This window comes from Sabethes cyaneus, chromosome 2 (genome assembly GCF_943734655.1).
Source record: "Sabethes cyaneus chromosome 2, idSabCyanKW18_F2, whole genome shotgun sequence".
Classification (NCBI taxonomy): Eukaryota; Metazoa; Arthropoda; class Insecta; order Diptera; family Culicidae; genus Sabethes; species Sabethes cyaneus.
The window spans coordinates 227580118-227595415 of NC_071354.1; the positions used below are offsets into that span (position 1 = coordinate 227580118).

Genomic DNA, 15298 nt, shown 5'->3' on the forward strand with positions numbered 1-15298 from the left:
CGAAATTAAATCAAAAGTGGACAAAAACTGAACCAAAATGGGACTAATATTAGGCCGAAATTGAACCGAAATCGGAAGAAAATTGAATTAAAATTGGTTTGAAATGAGTCCAAAATTATAACAAAATTAAACCGAAAATTGAACTGAATTTTTTGTGCTACAGGAAACCAATTAATCTTCTATTGATCACCTCTATTAATCCTCTATTGGGTACTCTATTGGGCATTGGGTTGGGATTCTGCAACAAGATGATTGAAAAGATGAAATATTTAGCTAATAATAATCAACACCTGAAACTAATTTAATAGAATTTTTCATGTTTACCATCAAATTTAAAAAAGAGGGTGGGCTAAGTCATGGCCAAGTCTACCTTCGATTGTAATAACGTGAACTGCTGACCTTAATAATGATTTTTGCCCACCTTGCTTCCGAGCCCCGTCACAACAGCCGGCAGGAAAATCAATTTACGTTGCAGAAGAGTGCCCCTGCGGAAGACAGACAAGTTAACCTGTATCGATTCTGCGAAAACCACAAGCCACAAAAGCCGTGTACCCCGTGCGTACCTGCTTGTCGGCACGGCACGGCACGGTATGGCAGCAGTTATCGATCGTACCTAATTTCCCAGCAAAAATATGTTCATCTATTCTGGACCAATGAGCCATTAAATTTACCTTCTTCTTCTGCCATCGCAGCCGGCACCAGCAGCTACCACAGTCATTTGCTCCTTGACGGTTGCCATCATCGCCGTTGCTGCTGGAGGATATCCGATAGCCACCGTATCTTTTCCTACCGTACCACATGCCCCCTTGGATTCCTTGCCCAGGAAATCTTCAGTTTCCCGTTGCTTAGTGGGCGTAAATTACTGTTCTTTTCATTCGCACGAAAGAAGTTCACCTTTTCTTTCTGGTAATATTCAGTTCTTCTATTACATCAACTCTCCATTATTGTGGAAAAAGCAGTCTCGCTACTGGTAGGTTGCTGTAGTCACTTGTTTGATTTTAGATTCACTTTTTTTTTTAATTTAATTTCCTCTCAATAGGTCCTAGTCTGATAGGATCCCGCCGCTCTTTTGTTGTGCAGCAAGTCGGGTTGAATTTTCACTTCAAGAAGCTGACTGGCAGGTACCATACCTACCATGAAGCGGTTCGGTTTTTTTTTTATTATGGGCCAAGTTATACAATTTTTATTTTCCGAATCGTGACAGGCATGCTGTCGTGGTCTTGAGAGGCAGTTTCTCATTCGGGCTAGTGTCATTCATTGCTACATGTAGGTAGCTACTGTTGAGCTGAACTTTGCTAGTGTGACCGATGGGAGGCTGAAAAGCGGAGCTCGACTGTAAGGACGTTGGTTATTCTACGTTACGTGCTGCCTCTTAGAGACGACGACGACGACGACGATGGACGCTTTTGTTATTAGTGGGAAATAGATTGAAGTCACCAATCCACTCGACATAAAAAGTGCTACCGGGAGACACTTCGGGAACATTATATCCCCATGATTGGTCTTCTTGGGAGAGGATCGAAGTCACAAAGCACAAATCTTGGCAACATATCTCAAGTGGAGGTTGCAAACATTGAAAAGTATGGGATGGAAAAAAGCACAAAAAAAAAAAGAAAAACGTTGGGATGAAGTCATCTACTTCGAGGTTACAGCAGCCAGCACAAAAGGAAACAGCTGTCGAATCTATTCCATACGCTGGCTGGCGTTGCTGCTAAAGGTACTCTCGTCAGTCTCGGTGGCTGTCGATTGGGTTTTCCATTTGTGTTGAACAGCAAACCCGGCAGTAGCTGGCTGCTTTCAATCCCGACAGAGGAATCCTCCGACAAGCTGAAAGAAAGAGCAATCGGTTCGACGAGCTGTTCGAAAGCATCAAACTTGCTCCCGCCGCCACCCATCGCTGCAAGGAAGGGTGCAAGGAACACACGGAAAACTTTTCGACTGGGACCAACAACTCAACAAGTTGTGACGAGGTATGTATTATCACTTTGCAACAGTCGGATTGTGTATTGTTGCCTGCTTCGGGAGGTCGGGTGGGAGGAAACGAACGTGCTTAAATGCTGATACATCTTAATCTGGGGAAATTTGAGTTGTTTGTGAATTGGTACTTTTGCTTTGCTTTTGGCACAGGGTGAAATTAAACAATTCAAAGTAGGGATAAGTTTATTTAGTGATGGCTGCGAGACAAGGTTTTATGAGCTGAGAATAAAGAATTTATTGATCATTGAAAGGAATGATTGGGTCGGATATGGCATCGAAAGACTTTCAGCCACATGATGGCGTTTGAGTGAACGACCGCTGGACCGTAAAATCGGGTAGTAAAAATGATGGATAAATCATACTTTGGTGTATCCAAAACTCATTATGAGAGTGTAATAAAACTAAAATTGCTACTAGGATATTTATTTAAGCAGAAGTAATTTCTTCTACATTTTCAAATATACGGTTCTAGTCGCTGATAACGTTTTATATTTTGGAAAATCCTAAATTACTTCCTTGTGGAACAAGAACTTAAACTCTAAACCAAAAGCTCTTTTAAGTAGTAGAATTTCCGATTAAATAATTACGTAACGCCCATACTGGGTAAATAAGTGAGCTTGAATTGAGACTGACTATCAGAGGAAGCATCTTATCCCACTGCCGCATGGCAGTTCTAGTTAGTTCTGGTCCTGGCATGAAGTGGCTTTAACACAGGCACCAAACAGCAGCAACCGGCTGTGCCGGCCCATTTGAGCGGTGACCAAAAAACCAACCACTCAAGGGGTCCTCCTTCCGTGGCTGGTAGGTAGCTATAGCGATGCCTTTTCAGCTTGGAAATGAAGCCAGTTACAAAGCCAGCCATGTCACTCGCAGCAGCGGGGATTATACGCAGATATTTTACCAGGAAAAAGCTCCACCGTACCGGCGTGCCGGTGCTTGGAATTTCAATCGAAAGGCAGTGTGCTCTACACGATCGTATATGACGTTACGCTGAAGGGCGAAACATCCAGACAAAGGAGAACTGCCTTGCAAGGTGATGACAACAACAAGTGCCATGAACGTACGGCAAATGTGGTGTGATGTTGAAGTGTAGGACAAATTCGAAGAAGTGGCTTGACATTGGGATCAATATGGATACGGTTGAAATTTTGGCCAAACCTGGAGTTGATTGTTTCAAACTGTAACAACTAAAAATTACTAATTATAATTTACTGATTTACAGGTAAATTATAATTTGGTTTCAGTCACCGTTACTTAACTAATTATTGTGTTTGGCCTTAGGAAACCTTTTGCCGTTAGACCCTTTTCTAAAAATTTATAACTTTCTAATCAGTGAACCGAAGATTGGGTTTTGAACGCCTACAAGTTATTTATTTCTTGATGGATTAACAAGTTTTACACAAGACCATCGTTTCCTGCTGTATAATATTTATATCCCTCCTGACAAAACCCGGTCTGTTGATCTAATTGAAGAACGCATTAACACCGTCCCTGAATTCTGCGACAGCGTTTCTCAAGCTGACAATGTCACTAGCGTGCCCACACGTAAACAAGAGGTATGGCACACGACCTTTCAAAAGAATGTTTTGGCATGACAAAAGCGAGGAATCATCGGATACCGAATCTTTTAATATATAACACAAAAATGCTGGCGGATTAGGTTGGGAACCCCGGTTTTTCGGGTGCATTTGAACCTGAAATCAAAGTCTGAATTGGACTAAATATTAGACTTAGAGTCACAACGACTACTTGTTAAGCGTAGCCACCAATAACTCCCCCCCCCCCCCTCACTTTTCCGCTCTTTCCTCTCCATTAAACACATTGTCATTATTTTACCCCACCGTTCCTTCATCAATTGTAGAATCATTCATCGTTTAAAAAAAAATGAAAATTGGGCTTAAATTTGGATTTGAAACTAACCTTATATTTGGAGCAATTTCGACTGGAAGTTTTGCTTGGCATTTGATATGAAATTAAACTCAAAACAGAATTTGAAGTTTTTATTCGAAATGAAACTCAAAATTAGATTTGGAATTGGACATGAAATTGGATTTGAATTGAACTTAAATTAGACTTCAAATTGGACGTAAATTTAAGTTAAATTAGAGCTGTGATTAGCCTTGGAATTACATTTCAAATTAAACTTGAAATTAAAGTTCAAATTGGACGGGAAATTTGACTTAAAATCAGAGTTTAAATCTGACTTAAAATTGAACTTCGACATTGGACATTAAATTAGACTTGAATTTGGACTAATCTGAACTTGAACTTCAAACCGGACTTGGAGACGAAATTTTACTTGAAATTAGAATTGACCTTTTTTCGTTTTAGTATCTCACACGTTTTACTTCTTTTCTTTCCCTGTTTTTTTTTCTGTTAAATAGTAGCATTTTTCCGCTTCTTGTTTTGTGTTTTCTCTTATTCTGTGCTTGGTTTTCATGGTTTTTTCTTTCACTTTTCTTCTTTTTCCTTCCGTTGTCCCTCTTTTCCATCGTTTCGTTTTCTGTCTCATATTTCCTGCTTCATTGTTCCATTTGTTTTCGTTTCCATTACGATTTATGTTATTCTTTCCCGTTTTCCGTCTACTCTTTCCTTTTTCCTTTTTCCTTTTCTCGTTTCCAGTTTTCGTCTTTTGCTTACTCTCGTTATCTGTTTTCCTCTCTTTTCTCTTTTTGATGCGTCGCTTTTTCTGCTTTTCTTTGATTATTCTGTTTCTTTCTCGCTCTTTTCCCTTTGCTTTCCCGATTTCCCGTTTCACGTTTTTCGTCGATTTTTCTACCGTTTTTCCTTATTCTTTGGTCCTCTTTCGTGGTTTTATATCTTAATTTGGCCTTTTTTGTCCCAACTTCACCTTTTATAACTCGTTTTGCTCGTTTTCTCTAATGGTTGTCGTTATCCTCTCTCGGTATTCTATTCTATTTTTGATTTCCGTTCCGTCTTCTCTTTCTTGTATCGCTTTCCTTCTTTTACTCTCCCTTTTTCTCACGTTTTCTGTCCCGTTCCTGTTTTGCTCTGCAGTTTTTCTTCTTTTCCGTTTTGCTTTCTCTCTTTTTGCCACGTTTTTTTGGCCCCTTTTTATTTTTCTCTATTCCGTTAGTGTTATTTTCCTGCCCCGTTTTCGCTTGTTTGTCTCTTTTTTGTCCCGTTCTTCGTTTTTTTTTCTACCGTTTTTCCTTTTACCATTCAGCCCCTTTTACAAACTTTTCCTGTCTCGTTGATATTTTCTATTTTCTGTTTTTAACGGCTTACTTGTTTTGTTTTTCGTTTTCGTCTGTTCCATTCTTCCTCTTATTACAACTATTTCTTCTTAACTATTACAACGTTCTGTTTTTGTTTTTGTTTTTCTGTTTTTTGTTTGTCCTCCGTTTTTGTTTTTTCTCCATTCTTTCTTTTCCTGCACCGTATTTCCTGTTTTTCTGTTCTTATTTCTCCATTTTTTGCTCCCGTATTTTCTCATTTTGCTTTGCATTTTTGTTCATTTTGCTCTCATTTTCTTTCTCGCTTTCTTCTCTCTTTTTTTCCATCCCGTTTGTCCAGTGTCCTTTTCCATTTTTTCTCCTTCTGTCCCAGAGTTCTTTTTTTCTCTCGAGAGCAGCAGAAGACGGAATACCTCTGGAACCGTCGGTAATCTATCTGAGAATATGCTAAAATAATCATTGATATTTTCTTAAGAAACTGCTCTCCGTTGTTTGGGTCATAAAATAAGAGTTTTTTAATTAGAAAATATTCAGGACCACCGAATTCTTTTGGCCAAAACTCGTTTTCTTCATTTTGCTCTCCCGTTTTCTCACATTTTCTGTCCTTGACATTTCCTTTCTTTCTATTTTTTTTCTTCTCCAGTTTTTTTCTTTTCCTTTCTGTTTCCCCCCTTTTCCTCACGTTTTTTTCGACTTCCTGTTTCTGTTCCTCCATTCCGTTACTTTTCTTTTTCTGTCCCGTTTTTCGCTTGTTTTTATCTTTTCCGTCCCGTTTTTCGTTTTCGTCTGTTCCACGCTTTCCACACTTTCTTGTCACGACCTTTTTTTTATTTTACATTTCATCTCGTTTGACTTCCGTTTTCGCTTTTTTTCTCTCTCCATCGCATCTCTGTATCGTATCTCCCCTTCTGTTCTCGATTCTCAATTTTCTTGCTCCCGTATTTTCTCTTAGCCTGTTTCTTCTCCTTTTTGTCCCGTTTTTTTCTGTTTTTTGCCGACTTTGTTCAAAAGTACTTTCTCATTTTCTTCGTTTTTCCGTTTGTCCAATTTTAATCACATTTTCTTGTCGTTCTTTTTTTCCACTTTTTTGACGTAGGACTACGTCTTTGTTTGCTGTACTGGGACTGGGTAGCACTTTGTGAAAACGAAAATAGAAGTGTAACGTTTGGATGAAAGATTTCAAATGCTAATAACTACTAAACTACTGAACGAAACTGAACAATTTATATGTCGTTAGATAGATAAAATGACCAGCTATTTTATAGGGCGTAAGCGAGAAATTTTATGGAGAGCGTAAGATGGGGGGTGGGGGCTCCTATACAAATGAAACACAAATTTCCTCAAAACTCGAGAACTAATCAAGCAAATGGAACCAAATTTGGCATGATGAGGTTTCAGAAGGCAGGTTTTCTTTCTACGGCGTACCAAGACCTTTCCCTTCTAAGAGGAGGGGGGGGGGCTACAATGCAAATCAAAATACAAATTTCCTCACAACTCTAGACCTAATCAAACAAATGGAAACATATTTGGAATATAGGGGTTTAAGATTTTTTTCTATGGCAAGATTTTTTTCTATGGTAAATTGAGACCCCTACCCTCTTTAAGACGGGGGGGGGGGGGCTCCCATACAAATAATATACAAATTTCTTCATAATTCGAGTACTAATCAAGCAAATGGAACCAAATTTGGCATGTGGGGGTCTTAGAAGGCAGGAATTTTTGCTATGGTATAATGAGACCCATCCGTCTTTAAACAGGGGGGGGATTTGTATGGTGAATTAGAACCTTTGTTTCTTTAAGAAGGGGAGATCCCATACAAATGAAATACAAATTTCTTCATAATTCGAGAACTAATCATTTGGCATGTGGGGATTTTTGGAGGCATGAATTTATTTTGAATTTATTTATTTTATGATGGTTTGAGACCACTCACCCCTGTGGTAGGTGGATAAGGTCTCTCATACAAATAAAACAGAAATTGGTCATTCATTGCCATTTCAACCTTTATGATGCACACAAGTGATTGTTAAAAGAAACCTCTATGTCTCAAAGGTTGAAGGCGTTGTACTTATGAACCGTGCACGTATTTTCAAAGCCATCATTGCATTCAATGAAGAATTGAATCTGAATATTTCGTTCTTCTCTTTTAAACATTCACTTAAACAATGGCACTTACAGATTCTTACAAACATACATATGCCAGAAATGAAGTTTACAATAGTCTTTGATCTGATGATCTGATATAGTACTACGTCACCTTTTCGTACAACCCTTAGGGATGTATACCTTGTAGTTTTTTATAGAACAGCAGGAGACGGACTACCTCTAGATCCATCGATAATCTAAGATGCTTTACTTACGTTTTCGCTGGTTGGTTCATGAGACAAGAACTTGTGAAGTAGAAAATATTCAGGAAAAACGTTGTCATGAAAAGAAACATATTTTCTTGTTTCTTTTTTAAAAAATTCCATATTCTAGAATATTATTTTCCGATTTTTCATTGGAATTTTCCATCACCACTAAACTTAACATTAGAAATTAAAATAAATTGATTTTAAATTGGACTTGCAAATAGACTTGAGACGGCTGAATTGATACAATGTATTGCACATTCTTTGCTGTTTCTAATACAGATAAAATGAACTCAGAAATGAATCATATGCGTTCATGCTGGTGTTGTTGTCTACATTCATTTATTCTCGACAATAGTAAATGAAATCAAATGTGAATCATTCATTCATTTCAAACTGTCGACAACGGCAATTAATTAATTAATTAATTTCCTTCAGCCAGATTTTGGTTGAATTTTAAAAACAGGGAGTTTAAAAAGCTAAACTTTGAGATCTATGATGATATTTTAATCAGTCAAGAGCGAGAAAGTTGACTGAAAGGTTAGTGGAGGATAGAAAGCTGAGAAAGACAAACGCTGTCAACAGTTCAGTAGTCATGTCCATGGGCTGACAGATAAAAGAATACTACCAGGGTTAAAACTGTATGCGCTGAGTGCATTTTGAATTCGTTTTCATGCAGGTCTGTCAATTTTTTCGAGCACTGCTTGAGACTAGATTTAAAATTAGATTTGTAATCGGACTTAAAATTATACTTGACAATTCAACATCAAAGATGAAATTGGGCTAGAGACTATACTTGACAATGGACATGCAATTAGACTTAAAATTCAAGTTAACATTAGAATTTAAATTACACTTAAATTCGACCCGAACATAGACTTCAAATTAGACTTGAAATTGGTATTGAAATTAGGCATGAAATTAAAATTGAATTTGTACTTGAAATTGAGCTTCAATCAGGCATGAAACTAAACTTGAAATTCTTCTCTTTTATTCTCTGGCCCCTCATCACCCTTCCTTCATGCTGAGTTCTACATTATCCCGAAGACGCTTCTTATGGTTAGTATACTGGTATGAGCACCTAATGAGGTATTGGTTTTGAACCTCAGGAGGACTCACCAGTGCTAACTATAACGAGGCGAAACAGGTTTGGTATAGTAGGACATGCATCGAAGCATGGGTAAAACCCTCAACACATAAGCACGCATAATAAAAATATATATATATATATATATATATAAGCTTATCGTTTACTCAATAACGTTAAAGCACAGAAATGCAGTGCAGAATACAGCATACACCCGGGCAACATTACAATAGATCAATAATGTTGTGGTCAAAGTGATAAGCCCATACAAAAAAAAACTTGAAATTTAATTTATAACTGGACTTATTTGTTTACTGGACAAAGTAGTCTAAGTCCCCCTAACAAAAAAAAATTACTTATTGCAATAATAGAGAACGATTAAATCAAAACGGCGCACTTCTGAGTTTCCGAAATTGTTTAGTTTTACATTAAACTTTACAGACAAGATGGGGCACGTGCCCCAGAATGGGCCTGCCAGTGATCCCCACCTTCGTACACTATCGTAATTTCATAGCGTCGAATTTTTATTTCGATATCATTGGACTGGTATAAACTTTACGTCAAATTTAGACGCCTTTCATAGTTACAATAACTGATGATATTAAATTTGGTTCAAAAGTTGTTTCTTCGTCTCTATAACGGGGACAGACGAAAACATCTTTATTTTATGGTATTTTGTATTATTGTTCTGAAAGAAGCAAATTACAGAGGATAAAGGACGGTAGGACAGTGGGATAGGCTGATAGTAGAACAGTATAACAGTAGGACAAAAAAATAGTACGCCAGCAGGATAGTAGGACAGTAGGATAATAGGATAGTAAGACAGTAAGACAGTACGACAGTAGACAGTAGGATAGCAGTACAATAAGACTGTAGGATAGTAATAGTGGGACCGTAAGACAGTAGGACAGTAGTTCAGTAGGACAGTACGTCAATCGGACAGTAGGTTAGTAGGACAATAGGACAGTATGACAGTAGGATAGCAGGACGGTAGGGCTGCGGGACAGTAGGACTGCAGGACAGTAGGATGGTAGGACCGTAGGACAGTAAAACAGTGTAAAAATGGGACACTAAGACAATTGGACAGTAGGACTGAGGACAGAAGACAAAGGACAGAGGACAGTAGAACGGTGGATTAGGGGACAATGGCATAATTAATAGTCAGACAGTAGGACACTAGACCAATAGATAGTGGAGTAGTAAGACACTGGGATGGAGAAGTAATGGGACAGAGCAGGATAATGAGACAGTGGGACAGAGGTAGTTGCACAGGAAATAAATTATAGAAGAACAAAGAGAAGTCGTACAGAGGACCGTGGTAACAGAGGTAACGGTACAGAAAAACAATGAGATAACGGGACTGTGGGACAGTGGAAATGTGGGCAACGGGATAGAGAAATAGAGGAACAGTGGAACAGTGGAACAATAGGACAGAAAACAACGGAAAGTAAGGCAGAGGATAGTGAGACAGAGAACGGAAAAGGCACAATAGAACAGGAAAGGCAAGACAGGATAGGATACGACAAAATAAGAAAAAGAACAGAAACACGTTTCCCAAAAGCAGGGTCTTACCCGGGGATCGTCTAGCTTGGCAAAATAAGATTAACGACCAATGTCATAAGCGTACTTAAAATGGCCCTACTAACACCTAATTTACCGTTTTTCCCTTTTCGGTCTTGTCCTATCTTAAAGATTCTATTCACACCTTGGTATTGGTATTGATTTTTATTAGAGAGTGGTTTTAAACCTGGAAGTTCATTCGCCACTCTCTATTCACACCTTTTGTATTTTGTTTTTAAATACAAGGACAAGGATATTTCTGGCAAGGGAATAGATATCTTTGTTTTCTGATTGCCGGAAATATCTCTTTCCTTGAAGGTAAACACAAAACACCATGCGTCTTCATTCCATTACCGCATTTTTTTTCTTAAAAAAATATATCTTAAAAACAGAAAAATCAACAAAGGCGGTTGAGTGAATCGAAAATTATGAATTTTTAGAAAAGGTGTATTCGTGGACCATCAAAATTCAGAGGGAAGTAAGGCAATTTGTACACAAATTTTGAACAAAACTGGGACACTTTCATATGTGGATAGGACTTTTTTGGTGGAATTCGTAAACTTTTTATTTTGACGCCAACCTGTCGCACTGTGCAGCCTGTGAAAGCTCCATTCAATCCGGTTTAGGAGCCAAACAAAAAGTAGTAACCAGCGATGTTGGTTTTGGAGCAATGGCGCGGCGGCGCTAGGAAAGAATGGCAATGCCTTTCGGTTTGTTCTGTACTTGTAGCGTAACTACGGCCTGTAGCCGCTTTTAAAAGTCACAAAAACTCCCAACACGGCTCCAGGCGCTGGTTTGGGCTTTTATTTGCCATTACTGTCCGGTTGAAAATGAAATTGAACGTACCTACACAGTACATACGCGAACGATGTTAGACGAAAGGCACCGACATCGCATGTTTATTTGTACTGGCTTGCCATTATTGTCGAGTACCGAGAATGTCCTTTCCGGAGCTATTTTTTCCGAGGAAATGAAACTGGGCAAAAATGTTGATCGTACCGTACCGAGTTGAGAGTTTTATTATGAATTACTTTTGGATTTACTTTTAAATGTTTCTTAAGGTGTTACATTCGGTAATCTTCGTGTTAAGATTTCCCGCGGGAATTTAGGGAAAGAGGCACGAATTCAATTTTCCTGGGCTGGAAAAAGATAATTTGATGACGTTCCACCAGCAACCGGCACAGAGAAGTTTTTCAAAAAACCTAGCGGCGATTAGGGTTCAGCGGGTAACCTTTTGCAATTTTGTGAAAACCCCCCGGGGGACAATAAAGATGCCATGAAACAAAACAGTTCGTTTTTCTTTGGAATGCCTTTCAAGAAGTGATAATAAAGTAAACCGGACGTTAATTTCACCGAACAACGAACCACATCGGGTGATATCGATTCGCTAGGTCCGTCCGTCCGTCCGTCCCGATGGGAATATCTTCAACAAGTTCATTTCCTAAGGCGTTCGAAGTCGGAAAATGTCATCCCTTGACCGTGGGAAAACACCCATTTGTCACAAACTCATCCGGACGGTGAGGTGGTTGACTTTGTGACTGAGGGAAAGGGGCACAGGTTGTGTTCCAATGAGTTTATTATTCCACAAAGACCTCTCTACAGCTAGGAGAGATTCATCTGCCGGGGCTGGGAGCTGGGCAGCAGGGATCACGAGGAACTGATGAAAAATGGTGCGGTTTATATTAAACAAACTTTCCTATGTATTTCTCGGATGAATGAAACCATTCTTGCTGTTATTGTTACTGCTTCCGGTAGCATGTTGCAGGCAGACCAGGAAAAGTTCCGCTCCAGACTCCTCAGAGCCGTCGAATGGCTTGGAGTAAAACTTTTGCCGGGCAATTAGAAAGTGAAAGATAAATGAACTTTTCGGAAATATTTGTGAAAGATAGCCACTGTTAGGCGGCGATTATGAGAGTCGAAACGACTCTTGAAAGTGAATTATCCCTTCTGCCGGAGGGCGCAAGGAAAGCTCAAACGTGCGAATAAGCAGACCGGACCAGCATTCAGCAGCCACAGAAGGAGGACGAGGAGGAGGCGGGGAATCCTTAGCAGATGCAATAAAAAAGATTTACTTTTCATCCGGGGCTTTCGGCGGGAAGTTCAACGAGCTTCTTGTTTGGGAGATGCTCAACAGCAACTTTCTCCGACGGCGTTGTTGGTTGGCTCAAAACTGATAATCGTTTTATGGAAGAGGAGGTATAATCTCCGGCAAAATGGTGTGGAGATTTGTGAACTTGCAGTTCGTTAGTGAAATGAAATGTATAATAACACCATTAAAATTATACTGAACATTTTAGTCGTCGGTTTTTTTATGTGGAAAGTTTTGGAGAAATTTTAATGCTTTCTGGTTGACATATTCGTTACATTTCTAGATAAAAGTTGTATCAACGATGGCAGTGTTCACACCTTGAAGTTGTTTTAATCCGATTCTAAGCTTCTTACTACGAAATGACTGGCAATGACAGCTCAGATAGCACTTCTGTTTGCACATCATCTTCCCAATTGCATTATTATCCAACCAAACTAATCCCAAACAGTCGTCAAATATAATCTTTTCTCATGAAGAACATCGAGAATAGCACAATTTCTTTGTGCTTGTTTGCATTTTTTGCTATCCAATATCCACCGAATATCCTTCACATATTCAAACAAACTCGATCGAGTCGAATCTGGCAAACACAATTCCAGCGTTCTATCGCAAACACTCAAACAAGACGCTGGCGGTTGGCTGAATCCCGCCGGCTAAGGCCACAGCGAGCAAACACAAATCAACAAACAAACCACCGACCGCACCGCACCGCGACCGATAAGCGAAATGCGACGGTCGCTACGCAACCAACCACTGACAGTGACTGTGCGTGCCACGGTGACAGTGACATTAGCCTCCAAACCCGCAAGCGCCTACGCCACAAACAAGCCAAGCCAAGCTCATCGTCGTAGTCGTCGTCATGCTAGCGGGTTGACCGCCAAAATTGACTCTCGGCAGTAGCTAAATTTGGTAAAACAGCAGCAGCATCCCGCAGCTTCTCGATGACAATCACTCACTCGCTGCTGCTGGTCGAGAATATTTATTTTTAATTTGTTTGTTTGTCAAGGTCCTGCCCTGGTAAGCTCCAACAGGCAGCAGAAGCAGCAGCAGCAGCTAGACAAATCCTTTGAAGTTTTCTTTTCATCATTCCACTAGCTTTCCGGTGTTTGTTTCATTCCCGATTGGATGACTTTAGTAGTTAGCAAAGCAAACAGCATAAAAAATGCGGTCCAAATATAACCCGACTCAACGGAACCGACACCGGCGACGACGACATTGCCACGCTTGCATTCTCTCGCTATCGCGACGGTAACTGATTCAGCCGGCGGATGGTCCAGCTGGGAAGGTTTTTTTTCACCGTTTAATGATGATTCATGTTGCTACACTTGGAATCACTAAAATTAATTAATAATTTTTCGAGAAATTTTCTGCGAAATTCATCTTGCTAAATTCGTATAAAAATCACTTTAAAGAACTCTAATTTAGTATTAGACAATGGACTGTTCTTAATACGTGCCTCATGAATTTGACTAAAACATTTCAACCGTGTTCGTTATCTTACTCTGCACCGAATATTGTAGCCATACCGCCTAGATATGGGCCTACACCTAGTCTCGTTAGCGTGGCTTCGTGCGCACCGGCCCATGAGATCAAATAACATTGACTTTGCCCATTTTTCCACACTGTTATCAGCATGGTTTTGCTCTCTGACGTGGATTTAACGAGGGAACACTAAACGGTAGGTTGGTAGGTAGGAATTAGAATAAGATTCAACCACTGGACGAAAAAAATACAGGGATGTGTTTTCAAACGATCCACGTGAACATTTTCACAGTAGATAGTAACGATTCAAAGAGTCGGTAGAAGGATATTATTTGTATGATTAAGTTTTAACATTCAAAATTTAAGGTGTTTTTATTACTGCCATTATATTTTCGGATTTCGTTTATAGAATTTTCAACACCTGCTCAGAATCCCTGGAAATTCCTTCTAATCAATATCCGTGCATAATTTAACCCGCCCAGTTAGCTTCGGGGTACGATGCTGGCCTAACAAGCCGGTCGTCGTATGTTCGAATCTCGACTGGGAGGTGAGTCAGTAGGTTCGTTGCACTAGCCCCGTAATTGTCCTGTACTCTAATAACTGGCTGCGAAGTCTGTCGATAAAAAAGGGTCAAGTTTTTAACAGGATGTTTATACCCATGGCTTTGCTTTTTTTCTGTAGAATAAACATTTATGGTTTATAATAGCGTTTTTGTTTTTCCTTAGGTCTAAACTAGGTTCGCTCTAGTTCTAATCGAACGGCTGTCAAAACGTTTGTTTTTTCACACATGTTGTACTTAGTTTCGCTCTGTGTTGAACTTTTTAAACAACGGGTTCGCTCTGGGTATTTTTACGTTACAACCCCGGCCCGGCATGAGCAATACACTAATAACCTGAAAACGTTTGTTTATTCTCCCGAAAATGTTTGTTTATTCAGTGGTCGGGTTGGAACCAAACCAGGTTAACAAAAACGCTATGATTGGTAATGTGGGACAGAAACGGTTAAAACTTTTAAAATACCCAGAGCTAACCCAACGTCTAAAATTTTAACCCAGAGAATTTTTGAATGTCCAAATCTCAAATCCAAAATACATGAGTGTTTTAGTTCCACCCTTTTTTTTTTTTTTTTTTTTTTTGTATGCCAGAAGGGCATTGGGTTAAAAGGCCACTGCGACAGTCTTAATGATCGTCTTTTGTGGCAGGTCAATTTCCGGCGAAAGTCACACGTTGGAGCTACTAGTCATCCTCGTCGATGCCGTGTGATTAGTTCCACCCTTAAATGGACCAAGTTTTAATATGCATTCAATTTTAATATGCTGGATCTCTGCTTAAATCTTTGTTTCATATAAAATCGGAATGCCGTCTGAACTCAAACCTGTCGCACTTGCAAGTGGTAATTGGCCCGTGGAATACGTTTTCGTGATTTCGAAGCTACAGGTAATAAGAAGCAGTTTTTTGGAAACCAATGACGTCGACCGTCGAACCAACCACTGTAAACGCAACGCCGAAAGCGCCATCCAACTTTCAGAGGCCGTCCCAGTAGTACTGACTACCTC

The 15298-nt window shown here is 39.5% G+C and overlaps 1 protein-coding gene across 7 annotated transcripts in view; it reads right to left on the reverse strand.

Moving 5' to 3' along the window:
• The window catches only part of LOC128738030 (rap guanine nucleotide exchange factor 4), a 268496-nt gene that overhangs the window by 182082 nt on the left and 71116 nt on the right, over nt 1-15298 (reverse strand). The window contains exons 1-2 of one of the 7 annotated variants that reach the window (XM_053832841.1): nt 13218-14856; nt 672-1333 (exon numbers count right to left, since the gene is read on the reverse strand). The exons of 3 other annotated variants lie outside the window; for them this stretch is intronic. In XM_053832841.1, coding sequence (XP_053688816.1) covers nt 672-800 — 129 coding nt within the window. In that variant the 5' untranslated portion in view covers nt 801-1333; nt 13218-14856. Of the gene's footprint in view, nt 1-671; nt 3662-13217; nt 14857-15298 lie in introns of those variants that run through there. 3 more of the 7 variants (XM_053832839.1, XM_053832838.1, XM_053832840.1) reach the window with 3 other exon arrangements.